The sequence below is a fragment of the Lynx rufus genome, unplaced genomic scaffold (genome assembly GCF_022079265.1).
Source record: "Lynx rufus isolate CCGP_SWC_20201006 ecotype Redwood Valley unplaced genomic scaffold, mLynRuf1.p SCAF_21, whole genome shotgun sequence".
NCBI lineage: Eukaryota > Metazoa > Chordata > Mammalia > Carnivora > Felidae > Lynx > Lynx rufus.
Window position 1 is genome coordinate 2,349,597 of NW_025814836.1, and position 24,892 is coordinate 2,374,488.

The 24,892-nt window shown below is 39.3% G+C and overlaps 1 protein-coding gene across 2 annotated transcripts in view; it reads right to left on the reverse strand.

The window, feature by feature from the left end:
* GABRG3 (gamma-aminobutyric acid type A receptor subunit gamma3) overlaps positions 1-24,892 on the reverse strand; it is a 748,263-nt gene that overhangs the window by 683,997 nt on the left and 39,374 nt on the right. For both annotated transcript variants that reach the window (XM_047086712.1, XM_047086711.1), the window contains exon 3: positions 3,367-3,434. In XM_047086712.1, coding sequence (XP_046942668.1) covers positions 3,367-3,434 — 68 coding nt within the window. The remainder of the gene's footprint in view (positions 1-3,366; positions 3,435-24,892) is intronic.

Sequence of the window (24,892 nt, forward strand, 5' to 3'; positions counted from 1 at the left end):
TGAAAAAACCATTCTGAAGCTCCTGACTAATGAGCCTCTTGAAACATTCCTCAGCGATACTGGATACTCTCCCCTCTGGGACACTTAGTGTTGAATTTATCTTTGTTCTGTCCCCCTGTGTACCATAATGCTTTGTTCATGAATCTGAACCTTACTCCTTCCATTCATCTTTGTCTTAACCTGCACCCAGCACCATTCATGACACACAACAGTCATATGGCAAACATTTACTGAATGAACAAAGATGGAGATAGAGAAATTCACCCCAGAGAATATAGGACTTGAATATTTAAATGTACCTTTGTGTATCTAGATCAATCTATCATCTATATCTATCTATCTATCTATCTATCTATCTATGTAACAAACCTTTGCCTACGCCTTACACTTTGCTTAGCTGACATAAGTTAGCAGTACAATAATATTCCTCTTGGTAGCAGACAGGGTAGCTAGAGTCTAGACAACTCTAGCTCTTCTGAGAACTGACCATAATAAACATGTTCCTATTTCCAGAGCAATGCATTTCCTGTCATTCCTCTTGCCCACTGTTGCCTAGACACTTGCTTCACTTTCACAAATAAAAGGCAACCAACATTTATTGCTCTAGCCTTTCACTGCAGTAGACACACCTCCTGGAAAGAAAAAAAAATGGACCAATGAATTTTCAAGGTATTCAGGGCATCTTTTAAGGTGGGGGGGGTTAACTGGAAAAGTTTTTTACTCAATCTCCTCACTGGTGGGTGCCTGTGTGGCTCAGTCGGTTGAGTGTCCACCTTCAGCTGAGGTCATGGTTTCGCAGTTTGTGGGTTTGAGCCCCACATCAGGCTCTGTGCTAACAAACAGCATAAAGCCTGGAGCCTGCTTCAGATTCTGTCTCTCTCTCTCTCTCTCTCTCTCTCTCCCTCCCCTCTTCATGCCCTGCCTCTCTCTGTCTCTCAAAAGTAAATGTTAAAAAAATCTAACACCAGTATTTTGGTTTGTCTGCCACAGGATGTATATTATTTTAATGCTCATTATTTTTCTCAGATGATGAAGATCTTACAACACCTCAGACCATTTTAAGATCATTCCCCCCACCTTGATGAAGGGGTCAGAGTAAATTATTTTAAATAATGATTTTAAATCATTGTCATTTCTATGCCATGTACTTTCTCTCTCTCTCTCTCTCTCTCTCTCTCTCTCTCTCTCTCTCTCATTTTTAAAGATAATTTTTTTTATTTTTTATTTTATTTATTTATTTATTTATTTGATGGAGAGAGAGAGACAGAGAGAGAGAGAGACAGAGAGAGAGAGAGAAAGGAGCAGAGGGAGAGAGAGAGAGAAGAGAGAATCTCACAACCATAAGGTCATGACCTGAGCTGAAATCAAGAGTCAGACGCTTAACTGACTGAGCCACCCAAGCACTCCTCTCTGTCTCTCTTTAAAAGGGAGAAAAGGGGTCTGACTAGACATATTGCTGGGTAAGAACTAATCTCATGAATTATGACCCACACATAACTTAGATGAAAGTGGGTCTGCACACTTCCCAAATGCCAACGTCCATCTGAGGAAAACCTAAGGATGAAGCCCAGCTCTTCAGAAAGGCTCCAGGGCCTCAGTCCCAGGTAGGTCCAAGGTGCTGCCTACCCACACCCTGCTCCCTTGGCATTCAAATAACATGCCAGCCCCTCATTCCCCAATCAGGTCACACATCCGTCTTCCTGACTTTTACTGAGGACCTCCCCATGCTATTCCACTTGGCAAATCTCTATCAATCAAGTTTCAGATTGAGACCTCATCAGAGAAATCTATTCCAAAGGCCGCCAGCTTTCCCAAGAGGTTGCCTATAGTTAGCAGAGTCCTTATAGCATTCTGTGGGTGATTGTCACTTAGGCTCCTCCTGTGAAGCCTATGACTTCCAGGCAGAATTTCTATCAATTCAAAAAGTAAAGCTTAATCCTGAGCACAAAGTAGATCTCAAAGTTATAACTTATGAAAATCCATAAGATATACAAATGCAAGCAGTTGTTTCTAAAATAATTTTGTAACTCTATCTCTATGGAGGCACTTCTTTCTTAGTATTAGACATAAATTAGGGTTGGACATAAGGGTGATAAATAATGTGGAACTAATGTAAGAAAATAAAACCCCAGAATAAGAAACAAATGAACTAAGAAGTTATTATGCTTTTTATGCAGTCAACTAAATATTTATCAAAGAAAGGAAATATTACATTTACAATTTACATTTTACAATCTGTAGCCTATAGGCTGTGTAAAATGAATTCTCTTTTATTCACTTCACCTCTTTGCCAGTGTCCCATCTCCAATTTATGGATGACACATTTTTTAAATGAGTCACCCATAAATATAATTTTCCCCTACATGGAAAACTTTATATCATCAGAGAAAAAATGAACACTTTTAATATCTGGCAATGAAAAGAACTGATTTTGCTACTAATTCTGGAGGGATTATTTCCATCCACAGAACATTGCAATGAAAAGACAGCATCTAAGTCAGCATTTTGGCAATCCCCCCACCCTGAAGCCTCACCCCCCAAATCCAGGAGCCAGTGTGGAGCACTGAATTACAAAGAAGGTCCCCAGTATACAAGATTTCCTGCAATCACTGGGTCCACAAATGCAAATGTGTGGTCTTGGAACCCTGCACACCACTTAGGGAGCCACACCACGGCCTGTAGCATCTTGCAGGACACTTTTACACTAATGTATTTCAGCATCCCAACACTTTCCTCATAGCTAAGCACTTTTTTACAGGGAAAGCCTTCTTTCACATTGTAGTTACTTCTGGAGCTCATTTTGCCTCTAAGTCTGTGAAAATACCCTCTCAAGGAAATCACATACTTGATCTCATACTTTCTCCTGTTCAAAAAAAAAAGATAATTTATTTACCCACATAGTTCAAACTGAAGAGAAAAGTATACACTGGATAATCTCAGATGCTTTCCTAAAGCAAAACACTAAAGTCCTAAAACACTAAAACACTAAAAGTCCTGAAAAACTGACCAAAAGTCAAAAGCTGTCATTTATATTCATCCCTAATATTAATGAAATAATATATAATCAATGACTGCATAACTGCAAATAATCTCATCTGAAAATCTATGTGCAATAAATACATGTGTGGACAAGGTAGGAAATGAGGTACCTTTTAAACACTAGAGCCATGTCTCACTACTAGGGTCATAAACTCCACTCTGACTTTTTAAAATTATTTTCAGTTTTTAAACTATCAATTAGTGCTATAGACTTAAGAATTCAATTGTGAGCTTAAACCTGCATGATAAATCTCGAGCAGAAACTCACAATGAGGATGTAAGCAAGAAGTGATGAGGAGGTGCTCAGATCAGAAAAGAGCTTCTTACCATGTTTATTGATGACACAGGACCAATGCTGTTAACATAGATGTCAACGTCAATTACGGTCGGTTTTACTGTGGAGAAAAATACATGTGTGTTAACACTTTGAGCCAGAGAGACTGAGGAAAGCAGTATTCAACTTCCTTTGACTCATGCGCTAACACCTCATGGGTATGTTGGAAAAGGGTGGATTTTCTTTTGGATTTGCCTTATAGTTGCAATTCAAACCCTGTCTTCCTTTTTAAAATTCTCAAAGGATGAGAGATTCTTACTTGTATTTAATAAATTCTTGGGAAAAAAGGACATTTAATACACTGAAATTTGTCAGAAATAGATGATTATAAAGATATTCTGCAATATTTGTTAAGCTGATTATACAGCAAAAAAAAAAAAAAAACAAAAAACCAAAAAAACAACAACTATAAAATGATAAAAACAAAAGACACTACCTAAGTAATTTAATGTCAGTTTCCTATAAAGCAAAACCCCAGTGATGAGTAATATCTGGGATGGCTCCCGTTCCTTATCCATCACCTGACTGCCTAGCTAATGATCTAAAACAAAGTGACTCAAAGCAAAGATCTGGAGAGTACATGCATCAGGGAAGAATAATGAATACTGGTAATTGTTATTGTTAGAACTTAAAGACATTTACACATATCACAGATTTATAATCTTATAACTTAAAAACAACACTTTAGTAAGTCAAGGAATTACAGTTTCAACTACGAGGGCATAAAATGGATATGATGAGAGACTGTAACCCAACATTGTGCATCAGAGGTAAAAATGCTTCATTTCTCCTGAAAGAAAACAATTTCTCTTTCCTTGGTAGGGACCAGTAATGAGATTGCAAGAGTCAGGAGCTCATGACCTCTGAAAATAAGGAGGTTCTCTTTCCTCAGTATTTAGCAACTGATAAAAGGAATGACAGCCCCGATTTCAGAATATTTCTGCCCCAGAGGAACATGAACAAGACTCTAAACCTTTGCACATGAAACAAATTGCTTCTATGGAAACAAAAGTGTTTGTATCTGCAATCATTTCAATAAACTTCTTTTAGTTTTGCTAAATAACTAATAATTCACAAATTAACTTCTTCACTCTACTTTTCAAACTATAAGTGGCACTTCTGAGCTCATAGTCTCATTAAATTGCATATCCAGCAGTCTGTAGCCCAAGCCATGTTTCTGGGCCTCCATGAAAATGAAAACAATGATTATGAATTCGCACCAACCACTCTTAACATCTGTCAGGACAAGCAAGTCATATTAGCTTCAAAAAGCTGTTGGCATTTTGGAAAATACCCAACACTATTCTATATATTATGTATGTAGTGTTTAAATTTCATAAAATGACTGTTCTTCATTTTAGACTGAGATTTGTTAACTACTACAAATAGTAGCATCTTTCTTCAACTTCATTGGATTCAGCAAGTTGTCTGTCTCCACCCGACATTGCATAACCTTTGGTGATGTCATACAAAAGCCTGTGTTAAGTCAGTCCATTGAGAACCTACTTTTTTGCAAGAGAGTTTTCTGGTTGTTTTATGGTATTAGAGCTTAGGCTTCCAGAGCTCTTAATCTCATTAAATGAAAAAGGACCTACAGACATAAAGCCTTAACAACCTGAAGTGGGAAGTGCCAAATGAGTATTAAGTGTGCAATGAAGGTTTCAAGGAATAACAGTTTGGAATAAACACACACACACACACACACACACACACACACACACGGACAGTCGCACACACACACACACACACACACACGGACAGTCGCATACAAGTGCACACAAAACAGGGAAATTGTTTGAAGCAAATGATCTTATAAAGCAGTACCATGCTAAAGTAAAAGGAGCTTTTTAAGAAAATGGCTCTGACAGTGGCACTTGGGAAAGATCACAGGTGGGCTCAAGGTTTATAATTCAAAGGCTCAAGATTAGGCCCTGACAAATGAACTTTGACAAGGGCACCAAGATCATTTAAATGGGAAAAAGACAGTCTCTTCAACAAATGTTATTGGGTAGAATGGATATCCGCATGAAAGAGAATGATGTTAGCCCTTACACTATGTACAAAAATTAACTTAAAATGGATCAAAAACCTAAAGGTAAAACTGAAAACTATGAAACTCTTAGAAGAAAACATAAGGGTAAAGGATCATGACATTGCAGTTGACAATGATTTCTTGGGTATGACACCAACAGCACAGGCAACAATAAATAAATAAATAAATAAATAAATAAATAAATAAATCTACATCAAAATTAAACTTCTGTGTATCAGACACAGTCAACAGAGTGTAAAAGCAATCCAGAGAATTAGAGAGAACATTTGCAAATCATATATCTGATAATTGGTTAATGTCCACAACATAGAAAGAAATCCTATAACTCAACAACAAATAAGCAAAAAACCTAATTTAAAAATGGTCAAAGGACTTAGACATTTCTCTAAAGATATACAAATGGCCATTAACCACATGAAAGATGCTCAACATCATTAGTTCTTAGGGAAATGCAAATCAAAACCACGAGATACCACTTCACATCCGTTATGATGGTAACATTGAACAAATAATATAATAAGTGGTGGCAAGCACATACAGAAAAAGATACTCTTGTGCATTGTGGGGATGCAAAATGATATGGCCACTGTGGAAAACAGCATGGCAGTTCTTAAAAAATAAATAAATAAACATAGAATTACATTACCCAGCAATTCTACTTCTCCAAAGATTTAACAACAAACATATATTTGTACACTCATGTTCATAGCACCATTATTCACAAAAGCCAATGGGTGAAAGCAACCCAAGTACCTGGGAAGGGATAAATAAACCAAATGTAGTATATTCATATGGAAAATTATTCAGCCTTAAAAAGGAAGGAAATTCTGACTGTTTTGTATTATTTTATGTGATGGTCAGCCATGTGTGGCCACAAAAGAAGAGGTTCCAAATAACAAAGTTTATTATACTCACAAGTCTTAGAGACAGGAGATATGCCTTTCAGGACCACATGGGAAAGACACCATGGTGGTCAGGATACAGAAGATAGGGCAAGATAGAGGGAGAAGACATTTATGCCATGATCATAAACAGGGTTTCCAAGGGAAAGACACAAAGAGCAGGATAAACAGGTAGGACTGACTAGTTTGAATACTTCCTGTGGTCTGTAATGGTCCTGGGATGATTAAGGCAGAAGAACAGTGTTTCCTGCAGTGTAAGGATCAGATAGAGGAAGTATGGCTCTGGATTGGTTAGCTTTCATATCAAAGGTATGCTCCTGGCTAGGCCCTTTGTTATGTCTAAGAATTGGCTAGTCCCAAAAGAGCAGTCTCTCTTCAATCAAAAAAGGTTTTTTAAGATATCAAAATATCATAATATTCAGAAAGTTAAAATATGTATATATATGTGTATATGTATATACAATACAATGACATGTGGATGAACATTGAGGATGTTTTGCTAAGTGAAATATGCCAGTCAAAAAAGACAGACTAGGGGCACCTGGGTGGCTCAGTTGTTTAAGCGCCCAACTTCACTCAGGTCATGATCTCACAGTTCATGGGTTCGAGCCCCTCATTGGGCTCTGTGCTGGCAGCTCGGAGCCTGGACCCTGCTTTGGATTCTGTGTCTCCCTTTGTCTGCCCCTCACCCATTCGCTTGCTCTCTCTCTTTCTCAAAAATAAATTAACATTAATTTTTTTTTAAAAAAGACAGCATGGTATTGGCACAAAAACAGACACACAGACCAATGGAATAGAATAGAAACCCCAGAACTAAACCCACAAACATATGCCCAACTCATCTTTGACAAAGCAGGAGAGAACATCCAATGGAAAAAAGACAGCCTTTTTAACAAATGGTGCTGGGAGAACTGGACAGCAACATGCAGAAGGTTGAAACTAGACCACTTTCTCACACCATTCACAAAAATAAACTCAAAATGGATAAAAGACCTAAATGTGAGACAGGAAACCATCAAAACCTTAGAGGAGAATGCAGGAAAAGACCTCTCTGGCCTCAGCCGTAGCAATCTCTTACTCGACACATCCCCAAAGGCAAGGGAATTAAAAGCAAAAGTGAATTACTGGGACCTTATGAAGATAAAAAGCTTCTGCACAGCAAAGGAAACAACCAACAAAACTAAAAGGCAACCAACGGAATGGGAAAAGATATTTGCAAATGACATATGGGACAAAGGGCTAGTATCCAAAATCTATAAAGAGCTCACCAAACTCCACACCTGAAAAACAAATAACCCAGTGAAGAAATGGGCAGAAAACATGAATAGACACTTCTCTAAAGAAGACATCCAGATGGCCAACAGGCACATGAAAAGATGTTCAGCGTCGCTCCTTATCAGGGAAATACAAATCAAAACCACACTCAGGTATCACCTCACGCCAGTCAGAGTGGCCAAAATGAACAAATCAGGAGACTATAGATGCTGGAGAGGATGTGGAGAAACGGGAACCCTCTTGCACTGTTGGTGGGAATGCAAATTGGTGCAGCCGCTCTGGAAAGCAGTGTGGAGGTTCCTCAGAAAATTAAAAATAGACCTACCCTATGACCCAGCAATAGCACTGCTAGGAATTTATCCAAGGGATACAGGAGTACTGATGCATAGGGGCACTTGTACCCCAATGTTCATAGCAGCACTCTCAACAATAGCCAAATTATGGAAAGAGCCTAAATGTCCATCAACGGATGAATGGATAAAGAAATTGTGGTTTATATACACAATGGAATACTATGTGGCAATGAGAAAAAATGAAATATGGCCTTTTGTAGCAACGTGGATGGAACTGGAGAGTGTTATGCTAAGTGAAATAAGCCATACAGAGAAAGACAGATACCATATGGTTTCACTCTTATGTGGATCCTGAGAAACTTAACAGGAACCCATGGGGGAGGGGAAGAAAAAAAAAAAAGAGGTTAGAGTGGGAGAGAGCCAAAGCATAAGAGACTGTTAAAAACTGAGAACAAACTGAGGGTTGATGGGGGGTGGGAGGGAGGGGAGGGTGGGTTATGGGTATTGAGGAGGGCACCTTTTGGGATGAGCACTGGGTGTTGTATGGAAACCAATTTGTCAATAAATTTCATATATATATAAAAAAAGACAGATACTTTATAAATCAAATTATATGAGGCACTTGGAGTAATAAAATTCAGAGAGACAGAAAGCAGAATGGTGGTTGCTAAGGGCTGGGGGAAGGAGGAATGGGGAGTTAGTGTTTAATGGGAGCAGAGTTTCAGTCCTGCAAGATGAAAAGTATTCTGGAGTTAGACGTTAGTGATGGCTGCAAAACAATGTGAATGTATACAAGACCACTAAACATACACTTAAAAGTGGTCAAAATAGTAAATTTTATGTTATCTGTATTTTACCACAATTAAAAAAAATAAAAAATTAAGTTCTGGTATGGTTGGTAACCATTCTAAGTTGGTAGAAGGATGAACAGTTACACAGAGGTAAAGAAGCCAGAAATGGGGAGAAAGGGGAGGGGCGATGGTGATTCTCTGAGTGAAAAGGGGCAGATTCTATTGAAAAAGAGTATAAAATAAGGCTGATGTTACTGGGTCTCATACAGTTTGTCCAAAAATGGATTCACTTTCCAATTCTTCATCTGAATTCCACCTTACAAATTTGGATATTATTATTTCCTAAAAATTTGGAATTAGTATGTTTCAGACAAATCACAAACTCATAAATTGTGCAGCATAAATGAACATTGCAAAGATGTACTGAGTAAGCCTTGACAAGCATCGGCCACATTTATTACCTTGAAAGATTTACATGGCCCAAAGGGCAATAATGTAGATTGTACTTTTACATGCCTCTGTCACAAAACCAATGAACATACTTGTTCATTTATTTTTCTCCACTCTACCAGGGGCTTCTGCATGCTAAAACAAGCATCTTAGAATTATCACTTAGGAGCTGACGAAATGACCCAGATGCACAGGCAAGAAATGGCACATGTCAAAGTGACCTTGTGGAAAGAAGAGTGTAGGGCCAGGGTGGGTCTGTCCGTTGATGGACTTAGAGGCACATGGCTGACTTCTGTTCTTCAGAATGCTACTTACAGCCTGGAGGTTAACAGATTCTTTGTCTTGTTTATTGCGGACAGAAACGGAACTCTGAAACATAAATACATTATGCTTCAGTGCAAGAGAGTCCATTTTTTTGACCCTTGATATCCAAAACCACATCTAATGTAGTACAAGATTCCTATTAAACAAAATCAGCCCTCTTGTGAAAAGAGAAATATATCAAAATTTACTTCCAAAATTCCAAAAAAGTTATCCATTAAGGGGCCTCATTTATGAATCATAAATGGGTACTTCCTAGCAGGTGTTTAAAATGTCAAACCTGAATAAAACAGGTAACAAAAACATTTCTGTGTAATCTGCCACCAGTTTACTGCTCCCCAGTTATGTATAAATCTTAACAAATATATTTCATCTTTCTGCTTGCCATATTTGGTGGTTACTGTTCTGGCCCTGGGCCCCCAGAGGTGAGCACTGATATCATTCAATAAATCAGGTATGCAGCATCCCTCAAAATAAGGTAAGCTCTGAGCTTCTCTTACAAAGTAAGGGGCAGACTGGCTGATCTGATTCCACCTCTTCTCCTAACTTTCCTAAGAGGAAATGGAAAGGTGTATCAAGCTGGCTCCTCAAACCCCCCAAAAGTTTCTCTATAAAACCATAGAATTATGATAGCTTATTTTACTTTAGAAAAAAAATAGAGAAGAAAGTGAAAAAAATTATAGTGAAAACAAAGGAGGTATGCTCGGTGCAATGTGAATTCATGGGCCTTCAGTGAGTCAGTTGTCAATTCTTCTGGGGAAGGCTAAAGACAGGGAATCAGCCCCAGAAGGAATGAAGCTAAGGACCAGTAATAATCATTTGGTTTTGCTTGAGTCATTTGATTAATATCTCTTATAAAAGATAGTTCCATACAAATTATGAATCAGTGCATGGGGTCTTCTAGGAAAAATTATTTTTTCATGTAGTAACTGAGAGGAAAAGATGTATAGCCTTTCTCTGAATCCCCATATTGTTAGATCACTTGCTACTTTTAGGTCATGAGCATCCCTTAATATGCCCACTGGGGACTGGCCCTTGGAGAGAAGGATTTACACATGATTCAGCTTCACCCCTTCCCACAGTTTCTGCTGTAGTTCCTGGCACACAGTAGGTACTCATTGAATACTGGATAACTATGGTACCTGAAACTGTGGTTTTAAGTTATTATTTTAAATGGATTTTACATGTTAAATGTTCACATCAGATTGAAAACTGAAACAGGAAGAGTAATTTTTTTTAAAAATTTTTTTTCAACGTTTATTTATTTTTGGGACAGAGAGAGACAGAGCATGAACGGGAGAGGGGCAGAGAGAGAGGGAGACACAGAATCGGAAACATGCTCCAGGCTCTGAGCCATCAGCCCAGAGCCTGACGCGGGGCTGGAACTCACGGACCGCGAGATCATGACCTGGCAGAAGTCGGACGCCCAACCGACTGCGCCACCCAGGCGCCCCAGGAAGAGTAATTTTTAAATTATGAACCTGATGACAACCACAGGTTGATGCAATTAGTCAATAGTCAAGACCAAGTAGTCAAGAGCTTATAAAAGATTGTCCAAGACAAGGATATAGGGAAATAGGCATCTGGGAATAGGCATCTGTCACAACAGAAATTATATTAGCTCCCTGGTAGAGGAAAAAGCTGAGAATGGCACTGGGAAAACAAATGAAAGCATTTATATTCATTCATAAACAAGAAAGAAAATAGACAATGACAGAAACACAGATTAGAAGAGACAGGATATAGGGCCAATAAGTGTTGACAGGGACAGAAACTGCAGAGTGGGGGGAGGCTCCAGGTGATTATAGCTCTCCACAGAAGGCAATCCTTCATGAGCTGGCCCCAGACTGGGAGCAAGAGGGAGGAGGAATGGAGACCCCAAAGGACACTGAGCAAACGTGCTATGTAAAGCAACACAGCCAGTAGAGCATGCTTCCTGGCTGTACAAAGTGGCTCTGCCATTTACCAGTTCTTTAATGTTGAAAAGTATCTTAACATCTCTCTGCCTCAGTCCCACTATGTGTCAAGATGAACTGATGATAGAACCTAATTCGTGGTGGAGGTGGTTAGTCTATTGTGAAGTAAAAGTAGGAGCTCAGTATATGTTTGCTATTGCTCCTGGGGTCCTTGGAGTTAGACACAGAAAAGAATGCTAAAATCTGGCATTTGTTGCCTTTCCACTAATATTTATGTCTAAAAGTCACCTTTTTCACTTAAATTCTACTTTTTTATGAAAAGCTTAAATATGCTGACAGAAATATTTAAATATCAGCAAATAAGTTAAAAAAGAGAGAGAAGTAAGTAATACCAACTCATGCTCATGAGGTTTAAATAGAAGAGTTCTTCCAGTAGCTGAGAACCTCCCTTACAATCTTCACTGCCTTTGGGGAAAAAGTGGGGACTCATCTGCTGTCAGCCCCTCTAATTTATTGCCTCCTTCTTTTACCTGAAACAAGAGTACCACTAGGCAAAACAATTATTAGGTCGACTGAACTCCCCACTACCATCATTGACTTCCCTTTAAGTACTGCCTCCCTTCCTGCTGATGCCCACAGACAAAAGCATTAATGTTTATTAAGTGACATTGTTATAAGCATTTGCGTTTAATCGGTATGTAATATTCTCATTCCCATCTGACAGATGGACAGCTAAAACATGACTGAGGAGGTGACATCCAGGATTCTGCAGCCTCACTGGAACAAAATCTCAGGGTTCCACCCTCAACTTCCCAGAGGCTTAACTTTAGTAATGAGGCTTAAAGGAATTCTGGGTAACAATGACTTCAGTCATTTATCATCATCATCATCATCATCATCACAAATAACCTTTCCAGGCTCTTCCTAAAATGCAAATACCACCTCTGAGGCATATATTATGTCGATTTATACCATCTCAGTAGAGATGTGTTTTCAAATGCTTTTCTCTAGCTGGGAGAATACTAGGTTATGAGGAGATGGTGAAGAGATTTGGAGAGCAGGTGCAAAGAATGGGCAAATTTAATTACTGTTACAGTTTTGTCAAGACTACTCAAAAATGTTTGGCATAGGTTAGTATTGGAGAATTGAGAGCACTATTGTGGGTCCCAGTTCAGCTCTGTCAGGGTTCCTACTTGGCCACTTAACTTGGTTCTGACTTTTCATTATAAGGTTTAGAGCTAATACCATCTCCGCTAATCCCAGAACTTTGGATGCCAATCCCAAAGGCTTACTTCTTTCTTTATCACTGTTTAAGTATATGATCTCAAGTGGGCCAATAAGAGTTAAATGAACAAGACCAAATAGTTATCACCTCAGACCTGGGTCATACCTGATAAGTAATATGGAAGAAGGCAAACAGTGAGATTCTGCTTTTGTATACACTCATATAAAAATGCATTACTAAAGTAGACAGTGAATTCATATTCTTAAAAGAATGAAGAGTACTGGTATTAAAATTCAGAACCACAACTTCAGAGCAACAATGGGTAGATGATCAAAACTGGCATCTACATTTTCATGTCTTGAAAGAGTCTGGTGGTAAGAATATAAAGGAATTTAGGGAGGTGCCTGGGTGGGTTAGTTGGTTAAGCATCTGCCTCTTGATCTTGGTTCAGATCATGATCCCAAATGTTCATGAGATCGAACCCTGTGTCAGGCTCTGCACTGACATAATGGATCCCGCTTGGGATTCTCTGCCCCCCTTTTGCTCTGCTCTCTCTCTCTCTTTCAAAACTAAAATAAAAAATAACGGAACTTAGGAAGTCACCTGCAAAGTCTAATAATTTATAAATTTGACTCAGAAGTAGCCACATGACCTTGTGAAAATAATTTAAATTTTCTGGGGCTCATTTTCTACATCTGTAATTGAGTACTTGAAGCAAGTTTTCCTTCCAAGCATGAACTCAATTGGTTATAACAGGAAAGATACATTTTAACAACTTTCTTCATGATAGCACCTTGTCCTTTCTACTACCTGACTGGGAATATCAAACTGTATTAACCAACAGAAATTTTAGCCCATAACAGATATGAAAAATCAATGCATTGCATCTTTAAACAGTCAGAAGATTGAGAATGATTGGGAGGCATGGTATGTGACAGATCTTATTGTACCTAAAAATGCATAACAGAGTGATAACAGCAAGACTGACAATAAGGAAGCCCCAGATCCTCCTACCCCCACAAAGAACCCAACTTAACAGCTACGTTTGTGAGAAATCCAGAAGCCAGTTAAGAGGTCCTTGCACCCCAGGTGAACTTGAAACCAGCCACATGGAAGTCCAGTAGGAAAATTCATGGCACACAATCACTAGAGACTCTCTCCCTAACATTGAGAGTAAATAATAAGACAAACCTCCCAGCTCCCAATTTCTCACTGGGGAGGGAAAAAGAAGGGTGGAACATACATTCAACATTTTGACTTTTGGGGGAACTTCCCAGGGCCCGTTTTATGTCTTGCCTGAATTTAAGCACTGACAAGAAGTGGACACCAGGTTGGGGACTACTAAGAACAAGAGCCATCAATATGGTTTGGTCCATCAGCAAAATCTGTAGTACCCCACAAAGACATTAAGGTAGAGCTCCAGTATCTTAGCTTGCTACAGTACTGGAGAGGCTTCAGTACCACAGTCTGACACAGAGGCATGAGGGTGGGGGGCTCATGGGTGGTACTAGCAAACCTCTTCAATTATATTACAATAAAAATCTCAGGGAGGATGTATCCCCAGACTAGGCTTGAGAAGTTGCCAGAATCTCTAGGCAGAAAGACTGATGAAAGTCTTCCTTGTATGAAACCCGACCACAAAGACTGAGAGAAGTGATTAATAACAAGAGAAACAGCGTTCAAAGAAAAATATTAAATCTCCAGGAAATGAAACAGGAATATATTAATAATCAAACAAAGGATTCAAAAACCATCATAAGGATGTTTAATGAAAGAAAAGAGAGCACGGATAGACAACTAAATAAAATTTTTTAAAAAATGGTATGTGAGCAAAATGAGAATATCAAAAAGATACAGAAGTTATGAAGAAAAACCAAACAGAAATTCTGGGGATGAAAATTATAGTAACTGAATTGAAAAACTTCACTTGAGGGATGCAGGAGCAGACCTGACCAACCAGAAGAAAGACTCAGTATTCTCAAAGATAGCACATGTAAAATTACCAAGCTGGAAGACAAAAAGAAAAAAAAAAGAAAGAAGAAAAATGAAGATAGCCTAAGGACTTTATGAGATACCATCAAGCAGAACAACGTATGCATATGGAAGTTCCAGCAGGAGAAGAAACAAAGAAAAGTGCAGAGCCTATTTGAAGAAATTATGGCCAAAAATGTCCCAATTTGGAGGCGATATATGGACATACAAATTCAAGAAGCTTAAGGAACTCCAAGTAGGATAATCTTAAGAGATCTACACAGATACACATCATTACCAAACTCAAAAATCACAGAAAAAGAATCCTGTAAACAGAAAGAGAAAAGTGACTCATCACATATAAGGAAGCTCCCATTAGATCATCATTGGATTTCTCAGCAGGAACTTTGATGGCTAGGTGGTAAAGGATGATATATTCAAAGAGCTGAAAGATAAAACTGTCAGTCAAGAATATTATGTCTTAATTGTGGTTTATATACACAATGGAATACTACATGGCAATGAGAAAGAATGAAATATGGCTCTTTGTAGCAACGTGGATGGAACTGGAGAGTGTGATGCTAAGCGAAATAAGCCATACAGAGAAAGACAGATACCATGTTTTCACTCTTATGTGGAACCTGAGGAACTTAACAAAACCCATGGGGAGGGGAAGGAAAAAAAAACAAAAAACAAAAAACGATGTCAGAGTGGGAGAGAGCCAAAGCATAAGAGACTCTTAAAAACTGAGAATAAACTGAGGGTTGATAGGGGGTGGGATGGAGGGGAGGGTGGGTGATGGGTATTGAAGAGGGCATCTTTTGGGATGAGCACTGGGTGTTGTATGGAAACCAATTTGACAATAAATTTCATATATTAAAAAAAAAAAAGAATACTATGTCTGGCAAAACTGTCCCTCGAAAATGAAGGAGAAATTAAGACTCCCAGGTAAACAAAAGCTAAGGAAGTTTGTCATCACTAGATCTGCCCTAGAAAAATGCTGAAGGCAGTCCTTCAGGTTAAAGCAAAAAGGTAATAAATAGCAACACAAAACCATACAGATATATAGATAGATATAGATATAGACATAGATATAGATATAGATATAGATAGATAGGATATAGATATAGATATAGATATGCCACAGAAACCTGTGGTACTGCAATATAGGTATAAAAATCGGTTTTAAATATGATAGAGAATTTTTTAAAAAAGTAAAAATTCACTATAAATCTATGTTAATGAATACACAATATAAAAAGAAGTAATTTATGTCATCAAAAGCACAAAGTTTGGGGCGCCTGGGTGGCTCAGTCGGTTGAGTGTCTGGCTTTGGCTCAGGTCATGATCTCACTGTTTGTGACTTGGGGCTCTCCATCTGGCTCTGTGCTGACAGCTCAGAGCCTGGAGCCTGTTTCAGGTTCTGTGTCTCCCTCTCTCTCTCTGCTCCTCCCCTGCTCATGCTCTGTCTTTCTCTCTCTCAAAAATAAATGAATAAACATTTTTAAAAAAGCATAAAGTTTTCAGGGGGTATAGAGATGTAAAGAAGCAGAATTTTTATATGCAATTGAAGTTGTTATCAATTTAACATAGATTATTATAACTTTATGATGTTTAATATAATAGTACCCACAAAGAAAATATCTTATAGAATATAAACAAAAGAAAGTGAGAAGGGAATCAAAATATGTCACTACAAAAACTAAATAAATGATAATGAAAGAATATAGCAGGAGGAAAAGAGGGACAAAAAGGTGCAAGACATACAGAAAACATTAAAATGGCAATAGAAGTCCCTCCATACTGACAATTACTTTAAGAGTAAATGGATTAAATGTCTCAATTAAAAGACACCAACACAGATTGGCTCAATGATTAAAAAAACAATATCCAACTTGCTGTCTACAAGAGACTCACACTAGATCTAAGAACACACATAGGCTAAAAGTGAAGGATGAAAAAACGTATTCCATGTTTATGTCAGATGAAAGAAACTTTAAGACCAAACGTGTCACAAGAAACAAAGAACATCATTACATAATGACCAAAGGGCCAATTCACCAGGAAGATATAAGAATATATGCACCTAATTATTAGAACTCCCAAGTATATAAAGCAAATATTGGCAGAACTGAAGGAAAAAATAGACAGCCACACATGAGTAGAAGATTCAGCACCCTACTTTCATTTATAGAGAAACAACCAGGCAGAAGATCAGTAAGGAACTAGATTTGAAAAAACTATAGACCACTTGCACCTAACAGTTACATACAAAACCCTCCATACAACAACAGCAGAATACACATTACTCTCAAATGTTACAGAATATTCTTCAAGACAGACTACCTGGCAGGCCACAAAACAAGTCTTAATTTTAAGAAGATTGAAATTATACATACACACTATCTTCTCTGACTACAATGGAATGAAACTAGGATTCACTATAAGAAGGAAAATAGAAGAATATGCACATATGTGGAAATTAAACATCTCACTCTTAAACAATCAATGGGTCAAAGAAGAAATCACAGGGAATTTAAAAATATCTGGAAACAAATGAAAACAAAAATACAACATACCAAAACTTATGGGATATAGTGGAAGTAGTACTGAGGAGAGACTTTATACTGGTAAACACTTATATTAAAAAAAAAAGGAAGATTTTAAATGAATAACCTAATTATGCATCTCAAGGAACTAGAAAAAGAAAAACTAGGGAGGGGTGGCAGGTGTGAGGTGTGTGGAAGTGAACTGGGGGAGAGCAAAATGGTGGTGCCCCAGAGGGGAAGGAGCCCTTTCTGTGCAGAGACAGGAGGGAGAGAAAAAGAGAAGGGTTGAGAAAGTACCTCATAGGTTCACATAAGAGGAAAACTTCTCTGGACCACACATTGGGGACCTATGTGCAGCAGATTTTTTTTTTCTGAGTGCAGCAGATTTTTTTTTTTTTCAAACAGCAGTTGGAGCTCAAACTCTGAGGTTTTGGAAGTATGCAATTTTCTCTAGAGCAGAGCTGTGGCATGCACTCCTAGGGAGGAAAGAGCTGGACCTGGAGTACATAGCTTGGTGTAGGGATCTCTGGGGCACACTCAGAAAGAATATTGCCCTTCCTGTACTGCTTTTGAAAGGGGCATTTTGCCTCCCCAAAGGCAAAAGACCCTGAAGGTGTCAGCAAAAGGCCTTTCATTAGAAGGGGGCGGAGGTGCACCCAGAGCAAATATAACATTTGCTGCTTTTAGCAGTGCTACACCAAAGATTCTGTGCACTTTGCAGGCATGGCTACTGTTTTTCAGGAACAAAGGACTTCAGACATGGCATGGAGAGGCTTTAATCTAGAGGAGGGGGGGTACAGATACACATAGTGCCTGGTCCTTTAAGACATCTTATTTTTAATTCCAGCCATGCACCAAAGAAAAAAACACAGGAAAGTTGTGGCACAGAGTAAGTTAACTGCCCTTGCTATTCTGTGAAGGCTGCTTGAACAGTGGGGAGTGTGAGATCCCCTTCTGGGGACAAGAGATTGGGATGATGCTATTTATGCCCTGACACAAATGCCATGGACTTCAGAGAGCAGCACAGCAGCCACCAGTGGAGATGCTTGCACCAAACCTTCCCCCTGCCCCCTTCCCCCAAACTATTTATTTACTGAAGCAAGACTGACTGAGCAAGGGAAGCAGGCTGCTCCTCAGGAAGACCAGCATAGGCAGCCCTGTGCTTGCACCAAGTGTTCTGAAACTCCAGCGCTTTAAAGACTCACTTGTAGTTCTGGTGGAAATAGGACCAGGCTTACTTTATTTGTTTTTTTTTTTTTCTTTCTGTGTTTCTTATGGAATCAGGCTCATAGTTTGTTGTTTGTTTTATTTATTTCGTTTCATCTTTTCTTTAGATCGGACTGTTTTATTCTTTGTTTTTACGTATTTTTTCCTTTTCTTCATTTTCTTTTTCCTTTTTGTTTTTCCTTAGGAATCAACCTGATAGTTTTTGTTTCTCTGGGTTTTTTTGTTCCCTTTCCTTTATTTATTTATTTATTTATTTATTTATTTATTTATTTTTTGGGCGCGGGATCTGGTTTTTCCCCTTTTTTTTCCAGACTTACTTCAACAAGCAAATCAAAGCACACCTATTCAAAGGTCCCCACTTCAGACAAGGAGGAGCTCTGCAGAGGACTGACAGCAGCCAAAACACAACAGCTGATTGCACACAGCATACACCAAAAACACTTCTGAAGTGTCAGGCCATGAACAGTGTAAGACTCCTTTTTTTTTCTTTTAATGTTTTAATATTTATTTATTTTTGAGAGAGAGAGAGAGAGAGCATGAGACGCGGAGGGGCAGAGAGAGAAGGAGACACAGAATCTGAAGCAGGCTCCAGGCTCTGAGCTGTCAGCACAGACCCCGACGTGGGGCTCAAACTCACAGAGTACAAGATCATGACCTGAGCCGAAGTCAGATTCAACTGACTGAGCCACCCAGGCGCCCCAGACTCCTTTTTAATATAGCAGTACTCTCAAGTGCAGGAAACATAATAAGCTACATAAAACACGCAAAGACAGGTCAATAAAGGAAGATGGCGGTGTAGGAGGATGCTGGGCTCACCGTGCGTCCTGCTGATCACTTAGATTCCACCTACACCTGCCTAAATAACCCAGAAAACCACCAGAAGACTAGCAGAATGGATTTTCTGGAGCCAAGTGCAGACGAGAGGCCCACGGAAGAGGGTAGGAAGGGCGGAGAGGCGCGCGCTACACAGACTGGCGGGAGGGAGCCAGGGTGGAGGGGCAGCCCACCAGCCAAGCAGAGACCCGGAGTCTGGCTTGCAAAAGCAGAGGGGCCGGACTGAGTGTGTTCTGACAGCAAGCAGGACTTAACATCTGGGAGGTCATAAGTTAACAGCTCTGCTCAGAGAGCAGGAAGGCTGGAGGACAACGGAGGGAGAGTTGTTGAGCCCTGGACGACAGAGCTCAGTTTGGCGGGGAACAACAGCGCTCACCAGCGCCATCTCCCTTGCCCATACCCCAGACAAAATCCCAAAGGGAACCAGTTCCTGCCAGGGAACTTGCTTGCAACTTGCAAACACCCAGCGCTGTGCTTCTGCGGATCCATCCCTCCGGCACAGGTCTGACTCCCTCCCACTGCCACAGGGCCCCTCCAGAAGCAGCTCACAGAAAGATGAGCGAGCTGGGCTTGCCCCTCCTGCCCCAGTTCACCTTGCCAATCCACCCCAGCTAATACGCCAGATCCCCAGCACCACAAGCCTGGCAGTGTGCAAGTAGCCCAGACAGGCCACGCCACCCCACAGTGAATCCTGCCCCTAGGAGAGGGGAAGAGAAGGTACACACCAGTCTGACTGGGCGCCAGCGGTGGGCTGGGGGCAGACATCAGGTCTGACTGCAGCCTCACCCACCAACGCAAGTTATTCAAGACAGCACAGGGGAAGTACCTTGCAGTTCCCCACCACTCCAGGGAATATCCTAAATGATGAAACGGAAGAATTCCCCTCAAAAGAATCTCCAGGAAATAACAACAGCTAACGAACTGATCAAAAAGGATTTAAATAATAAAACAGAAAGTGAATTTAGAATAATAGTCATAAAATTAATCGCTGGGTTTGAAAACAGTATAGAGGACAGCAGAGAATCTATTGCTACAGAGATCAAGGGACTAAGGAACAGTCACGAGGAGCTGAAAAATGCTGTAAACGAGCTGCAAAATAAAATGGAAATGACCATGGCTCGGATTGAAGAGGCGGAGGAGAGAATAGGTGAAATAGAAGATAAAATTATGGAAAAAGAGAAAGCTGAGAAAAAGAGAGATAAAAAAATCCAGGAGTATGAGGGGAAAATTAGAGAACTAAGTGAAACACTAAAGACAAATAATCTACGCATAATTGGTATTCCAGAGGAGGAAGAGACAGGGAAAGGTGCTGAAGGTGTACTTGAAGAAATCATAGCTGAGAACTTCCCTGATCTGGGGAAGGAAAGAGGCATTGAAATCCAAGAGGCACAGAGAACTCCCTTTAGACATAACTTGAATCGATCTTCTGCACAACATATCATAGTGAAGCTGGCAAAATACAAGGATAAGAGAAAATTCTGAAAGCAGCTAGGGATAAACGTGCTCTAACATATAAAGGGAGACCTATAAGACTCGTGACTGATCTCTCTACTGAAACTTGGCAGGCCAGAAGGGAATGACAGGAAATCTTCCATGTGATGAACAGAAAAAATATGCAGCCGAGAATCCTTTATCCAGCAAGTCTGTCATTTAGAATAGAAGGAGAGATAAAGGTCTTCCCAAACAAAAACTGAAGGAATTCATCACCAGTAAACCGGCCCTACAAGAGATCCTAAGGGAGATCTTGTGAGACAAAGTACCAGAGACATCGCTATAAGCATGAAACCTACAGACATCACAATGACTCTAAACCCATATCTTTCCATAATAACACTGAACGTAAATGGACTAAATGCGCCAACCAAAAGACATAGGGTATCAGAATGGATAAAAAACCAAGACCCACCTATTTGCTGTCTACAAGAGACTCATTTTAGACCTGAGGACACCTTCAGATTGAAAGTGAGGGGACGGAGAACTATTTATCATGCTACTGGAAGTCAAAAGAAAGCTGGAGTAGCCATACTTATATCAGACAAACTAGACTTTAAATTAAAGACTGTAACAAGAGATGAAGAAGGGCATTATATAATAATTACAGGGTCTATCCATCAGGAAGAGCTAACAATTATAAATGTCTATGCACTGAATACAGGATTCCCCAAATATATAAAACAATTACTCACAAACATAAGCAACCTTATTGATAAGAATGTGGTAATTGCAGGGGACTTTAACACTCCACTTACAACAATGGATAGATCATCTAGACACACGGTCAATAAAGAAACAAGGGCCCTGAATGATACATTGGATCAGATGGACTTGACAGATATATTTAAAATTCTGCATCCCAAAGCAAAAGAGTATACTTTCTTCTCAAGTGCACATGGAACCTTCTCCAACATAGATCACATACTGGGTTACAAAACACCCCTTCATAAGTATACAAGAATTGAGATCATATCATGCACACTTTCAGACCTCAATGCTATGAAGCTTGAAATCAACCACAGGAAAAAGTCTGGAAAACCTCCAAAAGCATGGAGGTTAAAGAACACCCTACTAAAGAATGAATGGCTCAACCAGGCAATTAGAGAAGAAATTAAAAAATATATGGAAACAAATGAAAATGAAAATACAACACTCCAAATGCTTAGGGATGCAGCTAAGGCAGTCCTGAGAGGAAAATACATTGCAATCCAGGCCTATCTCAAGAAACAAGAAAAATCCCAAAATCAAAATCTAACAGCACACCTAAAGGAAATAGAAGCAGAACAGCAATGGAAGCCTAAAACCAGCAGAAGAAGAGAAATAATAAAGATCAGAGCAGAAATAAACAATATAGAATCTAAAAAAACTGTAGAGCAGATCAATGAAACCAAGAGTTGGTTTTTTGAAAAAATAAACAAAATTGACAAACCTCTAGCCAGGTTTCTCAAAAGAAAAGGGAGATAACCCAAATAGATAAAATCATGAATGAAAATGAAATTATGACAACCAATCCCTCAGAGATACAAACAATTATCAGGGAATACTATGAAAAATTATATGCCAACAAATTGGACAACCTGGAAGAAATGGACAAATTCCTAAACACCCACACTCTTCCAAAACTCAATCAGGAGGAAATAGAAAGCTTCAAGAGACCCATAACCAGTGAAGAAATTGAATCGGTTATCAAAAATCTCCCAACAAATAAGAGTCAAGGACCAGAAGGCTTCCCAGGGGAGTTGTACCAGACGTTTAAAGCAGAGATAATACCTATCCTTCTCAAGCTATTCCAAGAAATAGAAGGGGAAGGAAACTTCCAGACTCATTCTATGAAGCCAGTATTACTTTCATTCCTAAACCAGAGACCCAGTAAAAAAAGAGAACTACAGGCCAATATCCCTGATGAATATGGATGCAAAAATTCTCAATAAGATACTAGCAAATCAAATTCAACAGCATATAAAAAGAATTATTCACCATGATCAAGTGGGATTCATTCCTGGGATGCAGGGCTGGTTCAACATTCGCAAATCAGTCATCGTGATGCATCACATTAATAAAAGAAAAGATAAGAACCATATGATCCTGTCAATCAATGCAGAAAAGGCCTTTGACAAAATTCAGCACCCTTTCTTAATAAAAACCCTTGAGAAAGTCGGGATAGAAGGAACATACTTAAACATCATAAAAGCCATTTATGAAAAGCCCACAGCTAACATCATCCTCAATGGGGAAAAACTGAGCTTTTTCCCTGAGATCAGGAACACGACAGGGATGCCCACTCTCACCGCTGTTGTTTACCATAGTGTTGGAAGTTCTAGCATCAGCAATCAGACAACAAAAGGAAATCAAAGGCATCAAAATTGGCAAAGATGAAGTCAAGCTTTCGCTTTTTGCAGATGACATGCTATTATACATGGAAAATCCGATAGACTCCACCAAAAGTCTGCTAGAACTGATACATGAATTCAGCAAAGTTGCAGGATACAAAATCAATGTACAGAAATCAGTTGCATTCTTATACACTAACAATGAAGCAACAGAAAGACAAATCAAGAAACTGATCCCATTCACAATTGCACCAAGAAGCATAAAATACCTAGGAATAAATCTAACCAAAGATGTAAAAGATCTGTATGCTGAAAACTATAGAAAGCTTATGAAGGTAATTGAAGAAGATATAAAGAAATGGAAAGACATTCCCCGCTCATGGATTGGAAGAATAAATATTGTCAAAATGTCAACACTACCCAAAGCTATCTACACATTCAATGCAATCCCAATCAAAATTGCACCTGCATTCTTCTCGAAACTAGAACAAGGAATCCTAAAATTCATATGGAACCACAAAAGGCCCCGAATAGCCAAAGAAATTTTGAAGAAGAAGACCAAAGCAGGAGGCATCACAATCCCAGACTTTAGCCTCTACTACAAAGCTGTCATCATCAAGACAGCATGGTATTGGCACAAAAACAGACACAGACCAAAGGAATAGAATAGAAACCCCACAACTAGACCCACAAACGCATGGCAAACTCATCTTTGACAAAGCAGGAAAGAACATCCAATGGAAAAAAGACAGCCTTTTTAACAAATGGTGCTGGGAGAACTGGACAGCAACATGCAGAAGGTTGAAACTAGACCACTTTCTCACACCATTCACAAAAATAAACTCAAAATGGATAAAAGACCTAAATGTGAGACAGGAAACCATCAAAACCCTAGAGGAGAATGCAGGAAAAGACCTCTCTGGCCTCAGCCGTAGCAATCTCTTACTCGACACATCCCCAAAGGCAAGGGAATTAAATGCAAAAATGAATTACTGGGACCTTATGAAAATAAAAAACTTCTGCACAGCAAAGGAAACAACCAACAAAACTAAAAGGCAACCAATGGAATGGGAAAAGATATTTGCAAATGACATATGGGACAAAGGGCTAGTATCCAAAATCTATAAAGAGCTCACCAAACTCCACACCCGAAAAACAAATAACCCAGTGAAGAAATGGGCAGAAAACATGAATAGACACTTCTCTAAAGAAGACATCCAGATGGCCAACAGGCACGTGAAAAGTTGCTCAACGTCGCTCCTTATCAGGGAAATACAAATCAAAACCACACTCAGATATCACCTCACGCCAGTCAGAGTGGCCAAAATGAACAAATCAGGAGACCATAGATGCTGGCGAGGATGTGGAAAAACGGGAACCCTCTTGCACTGTTGGTGGGAATGCAAACTGGTGCAGCCGCTCTGGAAAGCAGTGTGGAGGTTCCTCAGAAAATTAAAAATAGACCTACCCTATGACCCAGCAATAGCACTGCTAGGAATTTACCCAAGGGATACAGGAGTACTGATACATAGGGGCACTTGTACCCCAATGTTCATAGCAGCACTCTCAACAATAGCCAAATTATGGAAAGAGCCTAAATGTCCATCAACTGATGAATGGATAAAGAAATTGTGGTTTATATACACCATGGAGTACTACATGGCAATGAGAAAGAATGAAATATGGCCCTTTGTAGCAACGTGGATGGAACTGGAGAGTGTGATGCTAAGTGAAATAAGCCATACAGAGAAAGACAGATACCATATGGTTTCACTCTTATGTGGATCCTGAGAAACTTAACAGAAACCCATGGGGGAGGGGAAGAAAAAAAAAGAGGTTAGAGTGGGAGAGAGCCAAAGCATAAGAGACTCTTAAAAACTGAGAACAA